This window comes from Callorhinchus milii, unplaced genomic scaffold (genome assembly GCF_018977255.1).
Source record: "Callorhinchus milii isolate IMCB2004 unplaced genomic scaffold, IMCB_Cmil_1.0 Scaffold4, whole genome shotgun sequence".
NCBI lineage: Eukaryota > Metazoa > Chordata > Chondrichthyes > Chimaeriformes > Callorhinchidae > Callorhinchus > Callorhinchus milii.
The window spans coordinates 30,904,432-30,931,173 of NW_024704745.1; the positions used below are offsets into that span (position 1 = coordinate 30,904,432).

At 38.8% G+C, this 26,742-nt stretch overlaps 1 protein-coding gene across 8 annotated transcripts in view; it reads right to left on the bottom strand.

The window, feature by feature from the left end:
• Window positions 1-26,742, bottom strand: part of LOC103176881 (protocadherin-9) — a 397,017-nt gene that overhangs the window by 132,107 nt on the left and 238,168 nt on the right. For 6 of the 8 annotated variants that reach the window (XM_007890726.2, XM_042333963.1, XM_042333965.1 and 3 more), the window contains one exon: window positions 16,874-17,075. In XM_007890726.2, the coding sequence (XP_007888917.1) occupies window positions 16,874-17,075 (202 nt within the window). The remainder of the gene's footprint in view (window positions 1-16,873; window positions 17,076-26,742) is intronic. The other 2 variants (XM_042333968.1, XM_042333967.1) reach the window with 1 other exon arrangement.

The window sequence follows — 26,742 nt, forward strand, 5'->3', positions numbered from 1 at the left end:
CTGCATGTTGGATTGTGCCTCTTTTTTTGTTAAGAACAATTTTTTGTCGAGCGCTATGTCGTAAGTCATTGATGCGCTTCAGACAGTCCTCAGCTGTTCGAGGCACTTTGGAAACTTTGTTGACCTTTGCAGCAATAATGTTCCAACCACGTCGATCACCCCCAGTATTGGGCATTTTGGGTTTTGTGCTAAGGGACACTCTTTGCAATTTTGTGAATTGTTTCACAAGCACATGTATAGCCAACGTGAAGAATTTAGGGCTCCGCCGTTTGGCTACTGTGGATTCTCTTTTCATCTGTTTACCGCCTGTGCGGAGTGGAAAAAAAAGTCATTTGCAAAGGTCAAGTGCTCACTTCTGGTAGTTAAGGTGGCAACTGCAGGTGCATTCTGATCATATGTCTTATTTTGCTCCCCAAAGGAAACTTTACCATTTTCCACATCAGTCACCTCTGCATCTTATGAATGACATTGCAAATGTGGATCCAAATTATGGGCAGGTTTGTACTATGGATTAATGGCAACTAGCAAGTGGAATGCGAATGCCTGAGCTAACTTCACTTGAGGTTTTGACAACTGGCAAAGAAGGACTTATCTGATTTATCTAGGTCCCAGAAGTGAAATAACAGTATACCTAACCCACTGTGTGATCCATTCCACATGTCTACAATAGATTGTATAGATTTATTTTTCCAAACACTGCAATCTCAAAATGTTTCACGAAAAGCATTTTACTGACTAAACTCTCCTCTCCTTTTAACTCTCCTCACTTGTATGCGTGCCACTAAAAACTATGTTAAGAAGATAATAAATGAAGACAAATAATATGTTTCTTAATGTTCATTTATTTGGGTAGTCAATACTATTCTATTTTGGGTTCTTGTGGCAAGTTTGGAAAAGGAAAAATTAACTGTTTCCTGATATGTAAAGTATTGGAATGTTTTATTAGCTCATTTGTCATTATATTATGCTGTAACTAATTCTAGATACTGATAGTTTAGCGCTCATGAGTTTACACTTTTAAAATCACTGTTCCGGACAATCTTTGTGGCAACAATCTAAACTGTGATTTTATCATTTTTAATACGCTAAAATTCTATGCCACAAGCCAGAAGGAAGTCAGCCTTCAACTTCAATCCAATTTTGGTCTATTACTCCTATCACATTAACTGTTTACAGTATGAGAGTTCTCATTAGAATAAATGAAATCACTTCAGGATTGCACTCTGTTCATAGTGACAGCAAGCTCACTGAACCAGTTATTTTGTTTCAATGGCTACAGTCCAATGTATCTGAGATTACTTTAATTTTATGAAGACAGCCTCAGTCACCAGGGTCCTAAAATATCCAATCCTACAGTTTTCCAAGATTCCCTACTGAACTCGATAAACCAAACTTTCTGATCATAGTCAATTAACAACTGTATTAATCACAAGGCGCTGTCTTTCCAATTTGGGAATGTATCGTTCAGCAGTTTCTGCTTCACCATTAAGATGATATAAGTAGAGTCAAGTGTTATCATTTAATTTATATGCCTGAAATGTCAACTTTACTTTGAAGCTGACATCTGTTTACTGCTTGGCAAAATCATTCACACGAGACTGCTTTATGTCACTGTTAGGTTGGCAGACAAAAGCAGCACAGGTACACATGCATGTACTATATATATATGGTGTCTAGAGCATCACAATATTTCCACGTACTGCAGACAACATTGCTAATTTATTCCTCTACACTGACTGAGCACTGTGACATCTATCTCAGAATCTCAACGTGGAGTGTTTATTGAATTAAAGCTGACTTGATTTCAGATCTAAGTTGCATTTTAGCATTCAGTCTTCACCCTGTGTATTGTGTGGTTACACTCATCTCTTATCTAGTGCATTGTATTATTGCATCCGTCCTTATCCTATGTATGTAAGCACAGAAAACGATCTCAACAGTATAAACAAGCACCTCGTACATGCATGCTGGTTAAATCCTCTTATGCTTAGCCGCATAAGTTGAAATCAAAATATAACTTTGAGAAGAAGGGAGAGAAGGACTGAATCTAAGTGGTAGTACAGTGACAGTATGATTTTTGATGGAAAGTGTTTCTGGTTAGCACTATACATTATTATATTTCTTGTGATCACTGTTTCCATATCTACAATGGATCAGTCCCAAATAGTGAATGGCGGGTTCGGTTTCATTTAAATTGTTTCCCATTGTTAGCAGATGCCAATGTTGAAAAGCTTCCATGAAGGAGCAGTATTTGTCAGAAGTACACACACTGTACTTTCATTGTGTTTATTCACACATCCTTCCTGTGCAGGTGAATCATACCAGGGTGCTTTGCAAACATGTGGAGACTAATAAGAGTCAATTGACACTTTTGATATTACACACTGGTTTTCTCACTCAGTTTTGTTTATCCTGAAGTCTAGAAATTGATGCAGTTTTCCCACCTGGGTTTTGATTAGAATTTGACAGTGACTTTCCAACACAATATTGAATGAGTTTTGTTGTATCCACAAAGTTTCAATCCATCAGGACTGGTCAATCGGCTCAAGGTGCTTATGTTATTGGGATGAGAAAGGTGATAACACTGATTCGATAACACTTTTGCACTACCTTCAGGAAACATCATGTTTTTCTTCCCCATTGTTCTTACTCTTTACAGTCTCTCTTGTGCCAGTTGCTAACACTGCCAATCTTTTCATTACAAGTCTATAATGGGTCTTCCCTAATGTAACAAAATTATTATTCGCAATTGACATGTAATAAACTCAGTTTTTAAATACATCAATACTGCATAAGTACTTTCTGTTTTTATTTTCTCTCTTGCATTCTTTGAAAAAAGCTCATGATCTGAGAAATCCTATTTTTGTCCGCAATATCTTCTAACTTTCTTTCCATCACATTCTTTTTTCTCTAACTCCAGTTGATCAATTCTGCTATGTTCATTACCTTGAAGTTTCCCTGCTTTACCACTCAATTTCCGAATATCCTACCTGAATGCTCTTTTTCTCCTTACATTTTTAATGTGGTGTAAAGAGCCACTACACAATTCCCTACTCTAAATCATTATGTACCAAGAACGAAAGACTGAAACATATTTTGCACTTTCCACAGTCTTCCATTCCTCTTACTTATAATTGTTTAAAATCCAGGTTTGGCATCTCAACCATTACTTCTGGCTTTACCTCATCTTCTCTCCTCTGTCTTCGAACTACAAGCCTTCACTCCCATCTTTGTTTTGGTCAGCTAAGTGTCTGGCATACATGGAAACCCATTGCCATTCTGTAGAGTATCCAAACCAAACTATTGAGAGCCCCAAATATGTATCAAAGTTGCACATTGACTGCCTAAAGTGGAATGTGTATGCTCTCCCAGAGAGAAGCACCCAACTTACCTATAATACCAGAAAGGATCAGACCTTTATCTTTGTCTGTCAATTATCTAAAAGGACTGTTTATACCAAGCCCCTGGTCCAGTTAGTATTGTAATTCAAATATAGATTTTGTATTTTTTAAAGATATACAGGGCAATAATACTACTAACAAGAATCCTTGCATTTGGTATTGAGCCTTTCATGCCAAGTGGACATCTCAATGTCCTTCACAGGATTTACTGTAAAGTGTAGTGACCACTTTGTAAGGGATCATTCACCAAAACAGGCAGACAGGGCTTCAGTTTAATGCCTTCTGAAGGATGACACCTCTAACAATGCAGTGCACCCCGGCCTAGATTACGCAAGTTCAAAGTTCCATTTTGCAGTCAGATCACTTCCCACTCATGCACATTCGATGCAAAAAAGCACTATACAATAATAATAATCCTTGCATTTGATATAGAACCATATCATGTCTTCAAGATGTCTCAAAGCACTTCACAGAATATGAAGTGAATTGACTGTATATTTTGTGGGCGAAACATGGCATCCGATTGCGGACAGCAGTGTCCCACAAATAATACAAAATTACAATACAAAATAACATTTGTATAGCGCTTTCACATCGGAGGACATCCCAAGATGCTGGATGCCACTTTCTTCACAACGTGATGGCAACAGTGGTTCCTGTGCATAGTGTCCATGTGACATTGAGGTGTTGCGACAACCAGAGGTTGGTCATTTTGTTTAGCACGACCAGGCTACCGGTACACGCCTATGGTTACAAGTGGAGTGCATGCCTCAGGTCCTCAGGGCACCTGGAGTAAAGGTGATCCTGCACTTCAGTGACGTGCTTGATAATGGGGTTAACCTGAACCAGTCTGGAAGATACCCAGTCTGGATCCTGGAATGTACTGAGTTAGCAGATCTCAGTTGGGTAGCAACAGGCACACTACAATTAGGGTTAGACTGAAGAAAAAGAATCAGGGTTCCTGATCTTTATTATTGTCCAAATATGTGGCTGTCAGGTGAGCGACAAAACAGGCTCCGCCCCCACCCATGTTCGATCGAATATATTTTAACTTACAATATTTGACTAATATCAGGATATGGCTGACAAGGGCATGTAGGTTTAATTTCACAGCTCTTGCTGCCCTAAGATTGTTGTGATGAGTTTTCTCCATAAGTTGCTGCAGGCTGCTTTGCCTCTAACGCTCCAATGCAGTACTGGGAAATTGCTGCATTTTCGGATGTGCCATCTTTCAGATGAGATGTTAAATCTGATAATGTAGCACATTTCCAGCACTGTTTAGACAGACATTGAAGATCCCATGGCATTATTTAAACTCTATTGTCTTAACAAAGGCAGCCATTTTGGGCAGAGCGATATCTCACAAACATGTATGATCACATTTTTAACTTGATAATTGTTGGTTGTGCCACCAGGTGAAGCTCTCTTCTCATCAATATCAATTTGCACTGATAATAAATTCCAAATAGAGAGACAATCTGAAAATGCTTCCTTTCCAAGGATAAGAGCGCAGACTTGGGAGGGAGTTGGGAGCGTGCAGGTAGTAGGAGGTCAAGAATCAGTCAAAAAAGATTTTTCTGATGCTGACCTAATGGTTTAAACTGGTAAATTCACTCATCAAATGCAAGGATTCTTCTTCTTATTATTATTATTATTATTACTATCCTGTGCTGTGTGTGTTAATGTCAAATGTGGCAGCCATGGAGATGCTACAATTGGCCTCTATTTCACTTGGACTAGGAAGGGGACAGCTGAGGTTCTCACTCTCCAGTTGGCCTGTGAGTTCGAGTGCATGTGTCGATATTGGGTAAGGACAGAACTGGGCTCCTCTGCTTGTCCCCCTCCAGGGTCACATTGCCTTGACTCTCACCATCTTGGCTCCTGAAAGATGCACTGTACCTCAGCATGAGGCAGCACCTCCAGCAAAGAATGGAGAAAATCAGAAGAATAATCTGAAGCTATTTTCCAGCTACTCCATCATTGCAACCAATGACCATATCAAGAAACAGTCCTGATGAAATGCTGTGACAATAAAGTAACCACATTCATTATTTATTGCAGATTTCTGTGTCTGTTACTAAAGTGTACTTTTTAATGAATCAACATGTTGGTGAAAACTTGAGTAGTTAAAGCCCAGCACCCTCATCCTTCACCTTAAATAGAAGCCAGGATCCTCCGAGTGCTGCCTTTCATCCTGAATTAAATTTTTCATTTGCAGGATGTTGGTCAATAAGCAGTTTCTAGAAAAGCTCATTATTTATTTAATCATGCATCTAAATGTCTTTAATTTTCCATAGGGAAGTAATCAATACATGGTGGCAGTATTTTTCAACAACTTAAATAAGAAGTCCATTAAATGGACTATTTTGTGGAGGTGGTGTTTTGCAATAATCATCTGAAGTACAGCCACTCTGTGGTTCTTGTTACCATTAATAGGTTCTAACCCTCCACCAAATGCAATTTACTTCCTTTTAAAGGCTGATCGTTCTGGATTTTCCTTTCAAACAGAATAGCACTCCATCACTTTAAAATTCTTTGATTGACTAGGATCTCTGATAGAGCGCTCATTATTTATGACTCTTCTTAATAGGCAGAGCATCTGAAAGGTTTTGTGTTCTCCCTTAGTACAGATATGTTCTTTGTGTGACTTCCAAAAACTGCTGTGATGGAAGGGAATCTAAGTCAAGATATATATCTTAGAGACAGAGAGAGCAGAAGTTATTTAGTTCTGAAAATAAGTATAAAACGAGACACTGTGTGGGTGAATCAACATTTCCGAGGTGGGCGGAGGGGATTCTGTGTAGTCACTACATTTATCCACCTTGGAGGTGTGAGTTTATAAATTAATTTTCCCTTTAAAAACTCAAACCACTAAAGGCTGCACCTTCATTTTGTTGCTTTGCATTTTCAGGGCCTCAATCACCCAGCCGGTTGGGGAAATTGCAATCAGCCTGGCTCTCAGGGAGGACATCATCACACGAGCCAGTCACTGAGGACAGGCATTCTTACCACCGAGCTCCTGTTAATCCTGCATTTCAAAGCCTCAATAGGTAGAGTGGTCAATGGAACCATACACATTTATGGCACTGAAGGTAGCAATTTGGACCATTTTCTCTGTGCTGGCTCCTTTAAAAGCAATAGTTTCAGTCACATTTACAAAACCCTATACTCCTTTTTTTAGATATTTATCTAGTAACCTTTTGAAACCCAACATGGTTTCTGCCTCACCCACCACTCCCGATTGTGTATTCCATAACCTACCAACTCTACATGCAAAAAAAATCTCCTCACCTCCCCATTTGCTATTTTTAAATGATGCCCTCTCGTCATTGACTCACCAAACAATGGAAATAATCTCCTCTATTGACTCTATCAAAGCCCGTCATAATTTTAAAGACCTCTATGAGGTCATCCTCAACCTTCTTTGTTCCAATAGAAAATGTTGCAGTTCCTCCAGTCTCTGCTCATAGGCCAAACCATTGATCCCCAGTGTCATGCTAGTAAATCTTCACTCACTCTATTAGCCTTGATGCTTTTCCTTAAGTGTGGTGACAAAAACTGGACATAACATTCTGAACGTCCTAATTAGACAAGCAGCAGGTAATTTATACATGCTTTATTTTAGCCGGTTAGACTTCTGCAGTACCCCAGTGCTTCCTCTGGAATCCCCAAGCCTTGGCTCTTGGCAAATTGCATCTTACTTTTCTGGGTTTAACTGATCAGGGTGGATGCAGTGTATACTCTTTTTTTCCCCAGTGGTGTCCACTAGAAAAAAAAGTGTAAACTCCATACCATACAAAAGGAAACCATGATACATTTGGAATGCTCTGTAGTGGTGAGGAGCTTCCATGTGCGTCAGACACTTGGCTGACCAAAAAAAAATTAATTTAACTGTGGAGAAGGTTGAATTCACACTTCTTTGGTAATTTTATTTTAAAAAAAGTTTATCAAATTGGCTGGAGAAACCTTTGGGGTGTTTTGAAGTCAGGATGCGTTCAAACAGTTTCAAACTTGTTCAGGACAGTTTCAAGTTAATAACGGAAATCCTGGTGATAATTAAGTAATACAATGCACTTAGGAATACCAAAATTTGGAAAAAGTACTAGATTAACTCATTGAGCATTCAAAGGAGCCTCTTTTTTTCATGGCTGCAGGTTACAGGCCCAAATTTGATTCCCGGTCTGTATTAAATTTGCTGAGCTCAGCTGTGCAGCAGTAGGGCTGCCTAAGTTAGGAGAAGAGAAAGAAAATCAGTCTTCCAATTTCTGATTGCTGGTCGGAGATCCTTGAACATATGCAATTACAGGTGAATGCTGGTTTCAACCCTCACTATCTACAACTATCTCACAGACACAATTATAAAGTATAGACAAAGTATTGATGCCAGTGGAATTGTACCCCAGTGAAAGGAAAAAAAAGAACCAAATTTCTACATGCGAGAGTATTAACAGAGAAAAAGTTTAGTGGTAAAATGCAAATACTGGTACGAACAGATTTTGCAATTCTCATCATGCTTCAGTTTGTTTCCATCACTTTGTATCAACACAGCCACATCTGTTTAATGTACACCTGGTGCTGAACAATGTTTGACTGACCAGACCTTCTGTATATATTCTCTACCCAGGTTACCTCAACACGATCATCCATCTGAACTCTTTTCAGAGCAATCAGCTAGCACCTACTGCTGCCATCAATAACATATCTACCCCTAGACACCGCTTAAGGTTTAATAAAGTTGAGGACCAACAGTCTCAATGAAGCCTGACTCCAGAGTTCTTTCTAATTTTTCTTTTGAGACACAAATCCTTTAAACCCACTGTAACCTGGGGCAAGAAGTTTACTCAGAAATAGTTTTCCAGTAAGAAAGAAATGGCATATGTTACTGTCCCATTTATGAATCATACTTGCCCATTGGCTTTCACTTTTATTAGTTTCTGCCTGTTCGATATGTTGTTTCTATTTTTAATATGGTCACAAGGAAAGTGTCCATATCACAATTTGTGTCAGTTTTTCTTTCAAAGGGCAGAATTTGTTGGCTTCCTCGACCGATGTGTATGTCAAAAACAATATTGGAACAAATGTACTTGATAATGCATTTCCTCTTTCCTTGCCTTTCCAATTTGGATGACGTTCTCAGAATGTCCTACTGGAGTGAAACTCCCTTATTCTTTCTCGACAATGATAGTTTTAAATTTTGATTATTGGAAATCTTAAACTTTGACATTTACAATCTGATATTCACAAAGTAACACAACAAATCCAGTTTGTAATACTGCAAATGTAACCCATGTCGAGCATTGATTGGAATAAATGACGTGAACTATAAGTGGGGAATGGGTTACTACAATCGGACATGAGTCCTGCCTGCAGCAGCATAGGTCATTACTTTAATGGTAAATATATTTTTTTTAGTACAATTGTCACTTATAGTTGAATAAGAGCATACATTTACTAAACATTCAGTATGACTTCCTCCAGTTAAATAATGAGAAGCCACAAAACAAAATTCAGCAGCAGAAATCTCAAGATTTTATGGAACGAGTTACCATGCAGAGGGCAGACACCAGGGCATTGGACACGTTTATAAAATAGATAACTTACTGCTGCAACGGGAAGAAGGTGAAATAGATATTCTGGAAGGATGAAATCAAATGAGCCTCATTTCCCAGAGTCAAGGCCTAAACCACCTTTTTTGGTGATTCTATCTGTTGAGTACCCCCATGTAAAGAAATACTTGCTGGTGTCAGTCGTCATTATTGATTTTGAAACTTTCACTTTCATCATGTTGAAACATCTCAAAGCACTTTCCTGAACTTTTCTGTGACCTGTGGGGCTGTAAATTTGTAAATGAATGTGACAACCAATATATGCAAAGCAATCTGCCATAAACAGCTAGAAAGTGAACATTTCTTAAAATCTCCCTTTTCTTTCAAATATAGGGTAGTGCCTTGAGTTTTTTAATTATCCACCTAACAATCAAGCAGGACCTCGAAGTCTCAGCGGAAGGATGGCACCTTGCAGAGGTATAAGAAAATGAGGAGGTCCCACAGCACTGCATCAGAATGTAACCCAGTATTGTGAGCTCAAAGTCCCAATGTGGTTCTAACTCAGAGGCAAAAATATACTAACTGAGCCAGACTCACACCTAAGTATACCCTTCACCGCTCTATACATTTATTTATGGGGATTCTACAATACAATTTACATCTATATAGCACCTTGTCGAGAGGACAGTAATAATAATAATCCTTGCATTTGACATAGCGCCTTATCACGTCTTTGAGACATGTCAAAGTGCTTCACAGAATATACTGTAAAGTGAATTGACTATATATTTATGTGGGAGAAACATAAGACTTTATTGAGCTGTGCTGCTGTGGAAAGAGCCAGTGGACACATCAAATAGCAGTTCTGGTGTCTTTCCACAGTAGGGAGTAAAAAATAATCAGGAGAGTCATCTCCTAGATACAATGTTCCAAGAGGAGTCAGAGGAGGCTGGGAAGCAGAAAGCCTGCGTACCTTATGGGCCCCAGTGGCCTGAGGCGACTAGAGAGAATAAACACCAAACAAGTGAACAGTGAAGCTTGAGAAAACAGCAGTACTGAGATCTGAAGAACCCCTTGAAGGCAACTTCAAGCAACCTACAGTGACCAGCAGATAAAAGTTCATTTCATAAAATCAGCATATTTAAGCTCATATTTACCTTTGAAAGTTCATTAAAAATGCATGAATTTGTGGTATTTAGCACCAACCAATTTTGCATACTTCATTGTGGAAACCCGTTTCTTACAATATACTGCATCCTTAAATAAAAGTTTGTTTGCCACCATAAGTAGATATGTAAACCTACCAATCTTCAGTTTGTATTAATTTTTCCAGGGAATATTTCAAAAGCTGCCAGACTGTTTACTGAAGCTTTCAATTCATTCACGGGTGGTCTTTGGGGCATTAACATGAAATGTGCAGTTGCTTAGTGATCTCTGGAGACTCTCCTCACTGATCCCTCGGCTCCCACTATCTTATATTAACAACAGACACTAGGATTCTTTCATGATTCACTATCATCCTAAAATTTTATAGAATTCTTAAATTCTAAATGTAGTCTTAATAATAATGATAATAATCCTTGCATTTGATATACTACCTGATCACATCATTGGACGTCTCAAAGCGCTTCACAGGATACACTGTTAACTGGTTTGACTGTATATTTTGTGGGCGAAACTTAAATTTGAGACCAGTTTTCCACAGTACTTCATTTGATGCATTCTCTATATTTGCAAGGCGCTATGATAGTTCAAATCATTGTTAATAATAGCGGAAAAATGTTTTCCAAATTAAAACTAAATTTAAACATTTTCCCAAATGCTGTGTGATATTAAATTTTAAAACAATGGTCTAAGGCTAAGATCATGATAAATGTCAGACCTCAGGATCGTTCCCACCTGTGCCTGCATTACAACACATAAGCCCTGAGTGTTTTCACTGTCTAGCATCATTTGTGAAGTCAAACAAAGTCCAGGAAGATTGAGAATGTAGGGGTTATGTTGCAAGACACTGCCAGAAGAAAGAAGAGGAAAGCAAGACCCAGCTTATATCTAAAAGCTTATTTACACAGAATGCCAAAATCCTTCATCTGAGCTCAGCAGTTGGATCTGCAATGTCAAACTGAGTGGAGGTGTTTTGTTTCACCTCACTGCTTGTCAGTGGGGAACCTCCAGGTCGGTCATGTTTAACTTTCGGGGGGAATGTGTCACATGTCAAAATGCAAGTACAGCCTGCTGGGAGGGTTAACATTCCAGCCACCCATGGAGAGTTCATACTTTACTGCCTCCAGCCTCCAGATTCTTCCTGCCAGGAAAGCTACATCTCCAAAAGTGTTTTTACTTTATGCTGTAATGGATGTGGCGCACAGACTTTGATGCATTGAAAGTGGCTGTTACACGACGTATCTGAGCAGATCAGGATAGGAAAGAAAGCACTTTATTGGAGCAAGAACCATCACAAAAGAACAGTCTTATAGTGAGTGGAACCCAAGGTAGCATTTCTCACAGCTGCTTGACTGACAGGATGTGAACCAACAGATGTGTAATTGTTGGTGCCAAATGGAGTAACTATGCATCCAAAGAATGTATGTGTATTTTAGTGAATTACATTGCAGTGCTCCAATTGAATGTTTAAAGAACCATGTGGAGCAAACAGGGAATTTCACTCTTAATACATTTTAAAATGATAAATACTGTATTTTTATGCAACAGTGGGAAAAGAAGGGAGAGATGAGGTTTTGTGAGGTGACAGTTATCACATTTGTCCTCCAATAAATATTTGATTTCTTTGTGAGGGTGTAGAATTCTCTTCAGTTTCCTGAACCCTGGCCAACAATTCCTCCAAATAAAATTGTTCATTCACTTCATGGTTGTTTATGGGACATTGTTGTGTGTAAATTGGTTGCTGCGTTTACTCACAACACATAATTACTGCAGTTTACAGTATATAACTTGAAGTGCTTTGAGACATCCTCCCGTATGAAAGATGCTATACCAAATATAAGGATCATTATTATAAATTAATTATCATCAGGTTCACATAATAATCCTTACATTTGATATAGCACCTTATCACGTCTTCTAGATGTCTCAAAGTGCTTCACGGAATATACGGTGAAGCAAATTGACTGTATATTTTGTGGGCGAAATGACGAGCAATTCTGGGACAGCTCTTCTGATTTTCGGTGCCTCTTTGTAAGAAACCATTTAGCCTTTACTCAGCACCCCCTGTCAGTGCAATGGCGAGCTAGGATCAGCAGCTCTAGAAGCAGTTCACAGTTCACAGTTCACACCTATGTCCGATCACAACCAAGATTCGGTAAATGGATGCTCCAAATTTCAATTGTACCACAACCAGTGAAGAGAGTTTGTAATTCAGATAAATAAATTATGTTCGCATAGGATGGGAAAAATTCTCACTCTAAACTCACAAGAGTTAGCAGGTGGGAAGGTGAATGGCTTGAAGGGCAGCTTACCTAAAACGGAATAACAAGATGGTGAGTAATGAGGGGAAAGGAAAGTATAGAGGAAAAGAGGAAAAGGAAAACATATGGAAGAAAGAAAAAAAGCTGTATAGATTCACTTGGAGTTCAGCGTGAAATCCAAAGCTGTCCAGTGTGATAAAAGAGATCAGTTCCACCTTGGAGGATTCCAGAAGGAGTTTGAGATTAATTTACGATTAGAATTGTCCATTTTCTTCAGAATAAATCGCTATGTAAGCATAGAGGCCTGCTCCATGTTGTTCATGCACTGTGGGTTATGTGTGTATTGAAATGTGTTCAAACCAGCTGATTAGAGGCATGTTAACTTTGTTTATGAAGGAAGAATAATTACCTGGGAAACAAAACTTTTCAGGTCCCTAAGAAGTGAATGATTGAACTGAAAACACTTTCAGTTCAGTAAAGTAATAGAATTGTTAAAACTGAGAAATGCATGAGCCCGTCATTTGGGGGTTTATACACTTCTAGAACACAACAGATGCCACAAGTTGATCTTGTGGTTTTGTGCAAAAAGATTCGCATTCAGAATATTTCTTTAAATAAAACAGAATGACATAGTTAGCACACACGAATGAACTAGGCAAAAAATGTAACCAGATATTCAAAGACTTCTATCCAGCAGGTCAAAGGAAATCCATTAAGAATTATTAATGTAGCCACCCCTCTGCTCTGCCTACATGAAAGACTCTGCCAAGTCAGAATCACAAATAACCTCTCAAACAGAGTAACCCACTCACAGCAATTTTCATAAAGAGAAATGAAAGAGATGATAAGAGGTTTGGGAATAGAATGCAGATGGTGCACCAACACCTGCTGAGATGCTTCCAGGAGACAGCGACACTGCAAATAAAAACACTGTGGACATAACAGATCCTTCCAAGCACCAGTCAAAAGTTTCATGTTAACACTTTGTAGGACAAAGTCATGAATTCCACAAAATTTGAAGATTTTGGAGAATGGGAGAGGTTTGTTGCAGAATTTATGTTGGATTGCACTTTTATCTGCTTTGAGATCTCAGCAATCATCCCATTTTCATGAGAAGCAACATAAAGTCACAACCAAAAAATATTGGGCACATTGGTGAGAAACTCATTAGTCAGGGAAGCTCTGTGCCATAAAGTCAGGTTTAAAGAACAAATTAGAACTCCATTTCCAAAATTATATAGCTGCTTGGTTAAATAGGAACAACTGTAAATGACATGTCTTTAAGGTCTATGATATCTACAGAGTATTATTTTCCTAACAAATAGTCATATAAAAATACCACATACCCCTGGATGTTTCAGTCCCAGATATTTGATTGGGAAATATCTCACAGCTCTCACCTCCTCCACCTACCCGACCTCCCCCTAAAACTCTCCGAACCCGTATGCAACCTAGGCGTTAGGTTCGATCCCCAATTATCCTTCCTCCCCCACATCTGGTCCCTCACCAGCACCGCCTTCTTCCACCTCCAACGCATCGCCCGCCTCCACCAATACCTTTCTCCGAAAGCCCCTGAAACCCTAGTCCATGCCTTTGTCACCTCTCGGCTGGACTATTCTAAAGCCCTCCTCGCCGGTCTCCCATCCACTACCATCCATAAAATCTAAATCATTGAAAACTCTGCCACTCGCATTCTCACCCGCACCAAACTTCGCTCCCCGATCACCCGAGTCCTTGCCAGACTGCACTGACTGCCTGTCCCAGAGAGGATCGATTTCAAGATCCTCACCCTTGTATTCAAATCTCTCCACTCATCTGCACCCCCCTACTTCTCTGACGTCCTCAAAACAGTAGCTGTTGCCTTCATTCCTCCAGGTCTGGCCTCCACCTCGTCCCCCGAAACCTCCACTCCACCCTCGCAGCTGTGCCTTCAGCCACTATGCCCCGAGGCTCTGGAACTCCCTTCCTCACTCCCTCCCTTCCTATTTTCATGTCTCTGCTGAAGACCTTTCTTTTCGACCGTGCCTTTGGTCACCTTCTTTCCCCTCCCCCTGGCTCGGCCCTGGGATCCATTGCTGTAAAGCGCTCTGAGATGCCATCCGGCATGGAAGATGCTATATAAATCCAAGTTGTTGTCAAGTTGTTGTTGAAAACCTCCAATTCAGTTTACAGAGCAAATTATTACTGGGGTTGTCATAAATAATGATATCACTTCAATATCCTACACTAAAAGCCCCCACCTACCCCACTCCAGTTTGTTGTTTTGGATGGCATTCTTCCCACTCTCTACAATAGAGGGAAATTCAATCTAGAAGCCGGATAAATTCTCACAGTCTTAGCCTTCAGGCACTGCTTTAAAATTTAAGGTTGTAAAACATTTTGGAAAGATTCTAAATGAAGTCTTTTAACCCCCTCCCCCACCCGATTGAGTCCGAGAGGCATTCTAGTGAGTCGTCAACATTACAGATTTGCAGATTTCTTTATCAAGGTGGTATTTTTCAAACTACTACAGAATTGGTCAAGTGCTTCTGCCATGGCCTTTTTTTTGTTGGAGAGTTTCAATTTGTTTGTGAAGAATTTGGCCACTTTGGCCCAATCTTTGGACATTCTCCTCTGCAGCGTCTCAGTACATTCAGAAGAGTAACTGCACAAGTAATTGGTATCACGCAGTAAACTCTAGTTTTAAATTGTCAAATCATATTGTTTAAAGAAGCAGAACACTCTAAATAAACAGAATATATATATAGTTTCTCAGAAGTAAATGGCTCACGTTATAACTGTCATATATCTTTTGTATATCTTTTGCAGAAACTTCCTTATTTTCTTATGGCAACATCATGCCACTACATATAAATCATGCTTAGACTACTGGCAAGTACAGGGAAATTCCAGCCTCTCTGGACAGGCCCTTTTTTGTTTGTTTCCAGTTTACTCAGAATGACATTGAAAACAAATTCTCATCACAAAGTCACTCCAATGTCAAGAGCAGATTTATTATTGTAACATTAATCTTAAAATACAATGCATAAAAAATCAAACATATGGAGCATTTATTTTGGGGGTTTTAAGATATAACTTAGTATCAAGAATCTTCCTATCTATAAATCTTGAAGCACTATATAGCTTTCAAATGATTCAACATTTACTGAAAGCTGTAAAATAAGGAAAAGCTTAAAGATAACTTCCAGAACCATTATTGGATCCAAGATAGTTTGACAGAAAGTAGTGCCAACAAATCAATTGTTGGCCAATTAAATATTTCCTAGATTCAACATGACCAAACAAAGTAAAATTGTCTACTACACATGTATTTCAATTGCAGTCTTGTCTTTATTATAACTGGGCTGAAACTGTGGGATTCTTCTAACTGAAATTGTATGGTGGTTAAGCAGACAGCAGAGGAGAAAACAAACTGCAGAGAACACGAGATTTGTCCTGAATTTCCATGACACAATTCCTCTGAATCACCGTGCAGTGGATGTACAGATTCTAACCTGGTGTTGGATGCAGAAAGTTCCCTAGGCTGGTATGGAATCTGAGTGTTCCATAACTATAGCTGTCTGTTGATACTTCAAATTTCTACGCGACACATTTCCTTCAAGAATTCACACTAGCTCCCTTAGATATTTGAACTGGATTCAGAGAGCACAGGATTGTGCTGGGGAATGCTTGCCTGACTGTCAGTCATTCGGAAAGCTCTATGTTAATGAACCATCAACTAATCATGAATAAATTGAAAGTGGCATCTAAAAGGAGAATTTGTAAACATTTCATTCATGTTCAACAGCAAATAAATATTCAAAAGATGATGATGCTACAGAATACATTATACAACCCTGTTTTCAATAAACACACCACATCATCGTAGAGGTAAAGTCCGTGTAAATTGTCACCAATTGTACAGAAAGTGTGATCCAAAAGTTAATTCCCCTCCCCCCTCCCAAATACAAACTTTTCTTTTACTCACTCATTAATAGAAACCTGGCAAAATTAATGAAACTGAGAGGAATACACACAGGACTTAAAGAGGCAACGTTTTACCAAGTGCAAAGTAATGTGAAAACCAGTATCACTTAGGATTCATTGGTGAAAATGAAAGTGCCGCAGCATTTATGCTACAGATAAGGCCAGACATCTGGTTGATGTGGGGTGGTGGGGAATTTATACCAATTCATTCATATGGGCTAAACCCTATCCTGTCTGTATGATCTAATTCCACACTTGAAATGTTATATAAAATACAGAATTAGTTATTTGCTAAATGTATGTATGGGCAGTGCAGAATGACCCTGATTTTATCTGAGCAAAATCCAAAACATCCACTTTTTAAACAAAATCATTTCAAATAAACCACATAATGATGAGGAAGGATTGAATATGTCATTTGGATGGACTTGTGCCCCTTTGTGGTTTAAAGTTGGGAAAGCAGTCAATATTAAATTGTAAAATTACAAATCGGATAGAGCAGCAAAGAACTGCAAAGAAAAGGAAGGTCACTTACTAGAATTAGGGTCGGAGTTGCCGTCAGCTTCAGTCCTCTTGTCTGGGGAAGCCTGGTCGTAGAACTCATCCTGCGGCTGAACCAGAGGGAGAGGGTGTGAGATCAGCGTGCCACCATTTACAGGCTCGTGGTCTCCTAGGCCACTATCACTGCAGCTTTCCTGGGAGCCGTCGGGCAGGTGAAAGGTAACGCGGCGCTGAGACTAGAAAGAAGAGCAAAGAACATGGAAGTTAATGCTCTTCTTTGCTTTTTGCTTCCTTTTGGACAAACTACTGTACAGTCTTTAAATAGATAGTCTCTGGATTACAGAGTAAAATAACCTTTTTTGATTCAGAACAACCGTTCCAATTTCAACTACAAATGATTTGAGTCAGAAGATATCAAAAGGCATGATTACAGAGTCAAATAATAAATTCTAAAATAATTAGGTAAATAAGTTACGTACAGTATCTATGGAAAAGACACATAGATGTCACCATAAATAGCATATACATGTTTCTAGGGGATATTAAATAAGTTAAATCTAAATAACACTGTGCATGTGGATATATTCAATTGGTTTCATTTATTTTCTTAAAAAAAAGTTTATTTTGGAAACATTGACACTTGAGGACTCATTCCTCGAAGGAAAGCCACAGCACAGATTATAAAATGAAAGGATGAGGGTGACCTGCATGAAGTTACTTTCTATTTAAATAGACGAGAGGTCATTGGAACGTTCCTGATCCCAGAGATGGAGTTCAGATAAAAATAGGACACCGGTACTGACTTCACTGAGTCGGTATCCTGTCAAGCATCCCCGAAGCGCTTTCTCCAGGATTTAAAAACTCACTCCAATGATTTTTTCAATTCACAAATACTGTAGGATGAATTCTATACATTGAAGTTAGGGGTGAAGTGTGAGCACATTGAGTTCCATCACCTTCTTTTAGAAATGCGTAGCTGGAAATGCATGGCATTTCATAATGTATTCAACTTGCGTTTGATCATATTGAATCCATAATTAAATATTAATTTCACCGAAAAAGAGAAGTTAGAGGAATTTTACTGTGCAAACCTTTGATCACCCTTTTCTCTACCCAACTCATTATTAGATTATGTCTCGCTCACTCTCAGCTTCCTGGAAGAGATATTCAAGTTCAAAACTATCCAAACTGAGAGGGATCTGCTATTTTAAACAAGATAGTAGAGAAAAAATATGTAAGTGACCTCTACATAACCTAGACTCCCTGCAGGCTACATGTTTTCATCTATCAGTTTGTTGCAGGGGGACTGTTTCAGTTTTATAGTCTACAGAACAGTGGCAGGCCATTCAGCTGCAGTCTTTGTGTCACTTTTCTCAAGTGCCCAAGATAGATCTGCACCCACATCACATACACAAGCCCCACCGCAGGCACATCAGAAAACAGAGTTTAAAACAATGGGTTTCTGGTATAAAAAAATCAAAAAATATGACTCAAATTTGGAATGTTATTGATAAGCTATTCTAATTGCTTTAAAATGTTATTTCTGTCAATAGAGTAGATATTAGCAGGTCTGACCCACACTGCCTGCACACCTCTAAAAGGAATAGCTGTTTTCATTAGAGCTGCAGCATCTTCTCCAGACTCTCTGTTTGTTTGTACCAATAAATATAACCAAATGGATCCTTTGAAATAGCATGACACTGATGGGCATTTGATTTACAGTCTGAAACTGCCTAAACTTGATGTGAAGAGTGTGCACTTTCTCTCTTTTGTCTTCAATAAAAATGTACAACAATAACTTGCATTTATATAGTGCCCCTTACGGAGGGTAGCGTCCCAGAGCACTTGACAGTGGTGGAGCACAACACCGATCTGGGGGGGGCGAGATGACCGTAGGCACGATCAAATAGGCGCGACCTGAAGATGAGGAAGGGGCAAGGCTAGGGATAGAGGAAGAGTGTTCTAGAGTTTCAGGGCACAGTGGCTGAAAGCGTGGCCACCAATGATGGAACGGAGGGCACGAGGGGCATGCAGGAGGCCGGAGCCAGTCGAGCGGAGGCAGCGGGTTGTGGTTTGGGTGGTAAGCAGGTCGGAGAGGTAGGAAGGTGCCAGGGCATGAGGGATTTGAAATCAAATGTGAGAATCTTGAAATCAATTCGTTCAGCGATAGGGAACCAGTGGAGCCTGGCTAGAACATGCGTGATGGGGATACAGAGTTTAGTATGGGTGAGTAAATTTAAGCCATCTGAGTATTGCAGCTTTGCAATATTTTAAAGAAATGTGGCTTTCTCTCTGATCACACAGAAAATTTGAAACAGAAGAAGGTCATTCAGCCACCACAGTACCAGCCTGGCTCAGTAGCACACTGTTGTGAGTTAAAGTCCCATGTGCTGCATTGTTATAAGTGCTGTCCTTCAGATGAGACATTATCTTGTATTGTCTTGTGTAAATTGAACTCCTGTCTGTTTGTTCAAGTGGATGTTTGAGATCCCATGACACTATAAAAGAGAAGGGAGCTTCTTCCAGTGTGGAGGACAATAAGTGAAGTGAAGCTAACAGCAACAAAACAAACTGGAGTCAGCTATTTTATCTTGCCACAGAGAATAACACATGGCCTGAGACATTGAACCCAGATGACTGGGTTAGAAAAGGTTGCCCTGTATCTATTGTTGAGTATTAGAAGAGCAGCTAGTAAAGTAGACATGTGGCACTGAACCACAGAGAATTAGACTGAGAAACACTTATTCTCTTGATATATCACTGAATCATAGAGAGTAAGACTGAGAAAGTCCTGTGTTTGATCCTTGTGCTGAGTTAAGGATCTAAAATTGGCTTTCGTGTCATCGGACAAGTAGGGAGAAAAAACAAGCTTTTTGATCATTATCAAGTGACCCCTGCTGGAAAAGTGTGGACAGGATCAGGATTGGCTGTTATGATCTCCCATGGTCAAACAGCCTACTGACACTATCCAATTACACACACAAAAAAAGAACATTTGCCAGAAACCGGGGAAATTCCCAGCTCTGTGCTTCTTTGGCGCACAATGTATTTTCTACTTTGAGGGAAAGAATTTGGACAAATCACATCTCACAATAATGGCATATGTCTCTTTTACAATTCAACATGATCACATAATTCAAGATATCAATGATATTGCTGTAATACCATTGACTTCATCAAATACACTCAGGGGGTGGACTGTCTAGATGGAAAATACGAAATTTTCCCAATTGCCGCCGTGAATGGTTGCTGACACTTACCACCACAGAGCCCGACATCCGGGTGAATGACAGCTCGCACCAGCCGATCAATAACAACAAACAGTCTTTATATGAATGACCAATTTTATCTGTGGGATTGTGGGCCAGAATGTTGGCAGCAACTCCCTTTACTTTTTGAACAACAATCTTTAAAATCAACCTGAAAAGCCAGTCAAGACCTCAGTTTAATGTCTCATTTGAAGGCTGAGACATCACAACCTTCTGATTCACAGATAGGAGTCCTACCAACCGAGTCAGGCTGGCATTGTTGATAACTATGATAAACAAACCTATTCACTAATTAAAAACAGTAAATAAAGACTATCACTAACTGAAGACAGTCACTAACTAAAGACAGTGAGTGTGACTCCCTCTCCTCCCTCCCCTGCTGTTTTTTACTATCCTTAATCCAGGAATGCTGAAGCGAGTTGCAATGTCCTGTCTGAATCAATTAATTGTGCATTGACCAGAAATCAAATCCATGGCGTTCGTATCTGTATGGATCAATTATTTCTACCAGTAATGGTTTTCCTAACTGAGCCATCGGAGGAAGCTCATTTTTTTCATTTCTTTAGGTTCTGTTTGTCTCTGTCCCCTCACTAGGCCGTTCTCTTTGACCGTGCCTTCAGCTCCCCTCTCGACTCTCTTCCCCCTCCTCGCTCCCTCCCTTCCCTCCCCTCACCCTGACCATTTCCCCCCTGCTCGAGTCATGACCCAACTGTGCAGCGCCTTGGGACGTCCTCCTGACGTGAAAGGCGCTTTATAAATGGAATTTTGTTGTTGTTGTTGTTGTACTGAACATTTTTCTTGCTGCTTGTCAATCACCTAATTTAAAAAGATGATAACAATTACTTCTACATCATGTTAATGGAGGTAATTAGAGAATACAAATGATGTATTTATATATTTTCCTGAGGATTCTGTTCAGATTCGGTCAATATACTGAAGACTTCTAGTTTAAGTTTGTAGTCCCTACGGTTTTTACTGCAAACATTTTCTCCGCTGCACGTATTGCATACATTGCAACAAACCAATTATCATTCGAAAATGAAGTTTTTAAAAAAATAATTAATAATAATAATAATCCTTGCATTTGATATAGCGCTTTTCACGTCGGGAGGACATCCCAAAGCGCTTCACAGAATACACTGTAAAGTGAATTGACTGTATATTTGTGGGCAAACGCGGCAGCCAATTGCGCACAGCAATGTCCCACAAACAGTCGTAGATTGAAAATGACCAATTTATTATTGTTTTTAGTTTTGGAGGGATTATTATTAGGCGTGTGGAGTAAGGAAACTTGCCCAAGGTTTCGCCCTCTGCCTGGAATTGAACTCAGGTCTCTCGCTTGCAAAGCGAGTGCTCTAACCACTGAGCCACAGGACTCCACGATAATTCTTTATACAGTAACTATTTTTATTTGAGGCAGGTGACTTTTCAGAATTGTTTTTGCACTGCAATCCCTTTTCTTCCCCCCGATGGCTTCAAGTATAATTGTGCATATTCGCAAATCGTACAATGTATTATATTCCAAATACGATCTCAATTCACCGTTTCTAAGCAGCAGTAATTTGCCAGGTCCCCGAGGCTCACTGTCTGTACAATGTAATGATGGGACTTACTGTATAATCATGCTCAATACAGAAGAAAAATCCCTCTCTTTTTAACTATTTACATACACCAAGGAATATTAGGATTATTTGAAATATCCATACAGTGATAATTTAAAACATGATAACTTAGTGATTTTATAGGTATTTTTGGTGAGATATTTTATTTTTGCCTTTTTTAATCCACTTTCCTACATTAGATTTGCTGCTGTAACGATTCTCTAATCGTTACCAATACCCCACCCCTTAGCCAGTTGCCAAAGATTGCCAGTTGTGACTCCCTGTTACATTTCCTTCCTATTCTTCAGACATATCCTGCCATCAATGTTCCTTCCCTTCTCCCATGTATGATTTGATTAGGAACCAAGCAGCATGGGTTTGGAACTGTATTCATCCCACACTGTTACCCTGAGCATCAATTCTTTGACACATAGCGCCAACACACCACCTGAAAGTGAGTGGAAAGCATTCAACAACAACAACAACATTACATTTATAGAGCGCCTTTCATGTCGGGAGGACGTTCCAAGGTGCTGGACAGTCAGGGGTCAGGACCCGAGCATAGGAAAGGGGTGGGGTAGGGGTGAGGGAAGAAATTCAGGAATTGAAGCAGATCCACAGTATGTGGGAGCTTTTCCTGCACCTGGTAGAAAGGCAGAAGACTTCTGCAGAGGCTGCAGGATGTTTCTTTCCACTTTGCTTTCATTTGTTTTCCTCTCTCTCACACGGTTCTAGCTCATGATCTCTAGGCCTTTGGGCAGTTCACTAAAACAGACGTATGCAAATTGCTACAAGACATGGGACACAAGCAACATCAAATGCTCTTGCTTTACCCAACACTGTGTTAAATCTTTACTCCTTATTTGAACTGGAGTCAAAATAAATGAATAGCACAAAATCAGCAATAAAATATCACTTTGTACAACAAACTAGGTTTTCGAAGGCACTTGCTACTCAATCCACAAGTTATTTAAAACTGTTAAATACATTACAAATTCTGAACAGTGCACTGACATTTCAGGTCATGATTCTAAATGTAACTATTATCCTGAATGTCAAATGAACCCCATCTGTCATCAGTTATAAATGGGTTAAAGATTCAAATCTACATCAGATTCTGTGCTGATGAAATTGAAAATACATTATTCAAAATAGAGTACTGGTACAGTCCATTGGCCCTCCAATTTACATCTGAATCAACTATAGCGATGGATGTTATAGGTGGCTGATCACATCACTTGCCATTTCTAAGACAGCCTAAGATTCAAATCCAAACTCAGGTACCTAGATGTAGTCTGTTCAAACCATTCACAATGAAAATAGAAACAAGCTCTCCAGTATGCCTTCAGGTGTACTTTGTCATAATTACTCTCACTCCCCGGAATGACGCACCTTGTTTACCTAATTCTAGAGAATATTTGGCACAGGCTGGCAAGAGCCAAGGGGAACCCAGAGTGTACATTAAGGGTTCTGCTGGGGCTTAGCCAGCTAAACGTAATTACGAAATACCATAATTTTTCCACTTAGATTCTTTATTGCATTGTTAATGGTTAAATTTACAGCAATACCTGCCACATACAAATCACAACATTTTGCTCTTTTGATATGGGATTGTGCATGTAAATTAATTTGGGAGAGTAGTGGGTGAAACGAGTTGTGATTTTCTCCGACCTCCTCTCATTGGATATGTGAAGCACCATGTCATCAGGTATAAGATCAATAGCAAAGCTATGTGCTGCTAAGGCTGTTTGCAGGTCAATAATAGCAAAACGCCGTTCCATAATTTAATTCTGTCAACTGTCATTTTGTACATCAGCAAAGTTAGTAACTGATGTGCCGTTCCACGCCGCTATTTAAACATTTAATATCAATGCTTATGTGCGTTAATCCTCAATCTGTTACTAATCTGCTTGGAATCCAACTCTAGCAAACCAAGGGCATCTTACCATCAACATTTTACCAAGGTCTATAGCAGTGCTGGGTGGTGCACTTAAATCTGCTATGATACAATGCAGATAAAATCATACTGATGTATTTGCATAAGAAGAAAGGGATGAGGTAATTAATAACAGATGATGGTTTGGAGTTTGTCTAAATAAACGTCTGGTTCATAAAATCTTACAGTACAGTTGTTACTCATTTTCAACTGGGAACTAAAGGGGCCTATGTGGTAGCTCACACCACCTCCAGTACAGCATTGTACTGAATACCATTTCCATAATAACCCACTTCAGACATACAGGATACTGTACCTATACAAGGTGCATTACGGGAGTTCTTTCATGAGTCTGCAAAACCCAGAGGCACAAGTGAACTATGATAGTCTTTCAAACGAGCCTAAGAACTTTTAGAATAGTAATACAAACTTTGGAGCTATGAGAAGCCCTCTTGGGAGAATGAAATGGGAAACTGAGCTAAAATGTAAGCAACAAAAGAAAAACGGGATTCTTCTACAATGATTTTAAGGGAAGAACAAAGTACATACCTTTGAGGAATATGAGAAATATTACAAAACCATGACCAAAATGGCTGAATAACCAGTTGAAAAATAACCTGAAGAATGTTTAAGACTAATAATAATAATTGTTGCAATTAATATAGCACCTTTCACATTAGGAATAAATCTTAAAAGTGCTTCACAGAATTTACTGTAATGTGAAGTCACTGTGCATTTTGTAGGTGAATATACAAGGAAACAAAACATAGCAAGAATGGAAGTTACATAAAGCCAGTTCAGGTTAACTAAGAGTATTAGAAGCAGTAAGAGGGTAATAGAAAAACAGATTGCAGAAAAGTCTGTTTCCAGACAGTATATTACAAGAGCAGATGGCTTTTTTTTAAAGTATAAGTTTGGAAACAATATAGACCATGGGATGTCATATATGTTTTTCATATTAGTTTTCAGAAATATTCAAAAATGACCTGGAGGAGAGCTTTTTTTTGTCATGTAAAATGTTCGTTATCATACTAAGTTATGTGAATATGTCGAGGATGACCTGGACCAATTAAGCAGATTGAATGAGGAGTGGCAGATGGATTTTAATGTAGCTAAATGGAAGATAAAAGAACCAGTAAATTTGTGTATATAGTGAACTTCAAGAAACAGATTGAAATCAGTGATAAGAGTAGGCTCTGTGCTGTAAATGGAGTGGATTTTATGGGTAGATTGGTCTTTTCTCATTCCATGCTTTGCTATGTTCTTTATGCAATTTGATGTTCATTTTATTTTACAGTGTCTTCTTTTTAATTCAGTCTGAAACTGGCCATATGACACAAGCCATTAAATGATAAATAAAGTTGCGAGAATTGCTTGTGAATTATGCTGCATAATCCAAGAGACTGAGTCTCTCCAGCTAAGTATCACTTTTTATGACACTAAAATGTCACTGACACCTGAATAATAATTGTTAGTAATCGATGGGAATAAATATATTTGGCTTCCACAACTCTGCTGACATTCCTCATCCATCAGTTGAATTACACAAGTTAATACTCCAGCAGTGGCACTGCATATGTTCTTTCAAACTGATTTGTAGCTGCTATAGTTTATATTAAGGTTATTAAACTGGAGATGTATATCGCAGAAATATGTCACAGAAGAGCAACTGTAGGGATAAAATACTCTAGGACCAACTGTGAGAATCTCAGGGTTTTATATAATGAAACCTTGCTCTGTGTTCTCAAAGGAATTGTTACATACTGAAACCCAAACTAATTTTTTTTTAAAAAACTTGATTAATTTCTACCCCCAAAATGCTAACAAACTAAATTGAATTTCCTGCCAGCTGGCTTAAACAGCTGACTGGAATGTGTATACTTGATTGCTGCACCAACGTGCAATTCCTTTTTCAATGAGGTTGGTATTTCGGAAGCCTGTGGATGAGTAAGTTAAGATCATATAAAATTTGACATTGCCAAAATCACAACCACAGAGCAAAAAAAATGTTCTATAGCATCTGAATTCCTAGTTAATTTGCAAAGCCAACTATAGACCACAATGTGCTGGGCTCACAGCCTCTCTAGACTGCAGATGGAGCTATTGGAATAGATTTAATACAATTTGCACAAAAAATTAAATCCTTCTCATCACACATATTTACTGTGGGGCAAAAGGGGCATTAAGACCCCAAATGATTTTACAAGTACCACAAAAACTTAACTGAAAAAAATATTTGGTGATGAATGTGTTAAAATGTATAAGAGAAGTAGTTAATTATGATGGCAGGGAAAGGGGAGCAAGTTACCATTTGTTAACCAACATGTTTGCATTTTATGCTGCTGTTTTCTTGAGAACAATTTAATTGTGAGGGTGAAACATCAGGATAATTAGAGTCCCATTTCAACACCAACTGAATATTGCATGCTGCATTAATATATTTTACTGCCCACAAAGGTACCACAACAGTTATTAACTTGTACCATAAATATCTTTACAAGGCAGAATAGATACAAATATCTGACAGAGAGCAATGATTTTGGAATGGTTTCACACATTTTAGCAATCAAAGAGATAAAATCAGTACAACATACCGCATTATTAAAAAAATCCAAAGATCTGGTCAAAAGGCACAAGAGAGGATGTTTATTGGGGGTCTATAAACTGTAGCACTCAAAAACAAGGAGGTAGGTGACATTTAGTGTCACTGACAAGTGGAAGTACTCTAAATGATTCTACAGCAGAGTACATTTTTGTGATAGGACTAAGGGAGGTGTATGTGAATAATCAGTACAGATACATATTTGTTTATAGTCACAGCAGTTATATAGAGCAAGACATTATTAGTATTGTGTTTGTGAACTGTTAAAGAGAAACAACATATTTGTGATTGCACTTATCACTAAATATTGATGATAAAGATATTTTAGATGATGATTGTTTTAAGTAGGGGCAATGTCTACAACTGAATAGAAAAATAGGTTATGATATGTGTAACACAGGTGAGATACAAACACTCGGGGAACGACAAGATGAAAAGAAGAATTAGATTTCCTAAGGATAAATCTTTATTGAACTTTTTTTAAAAATCACATAA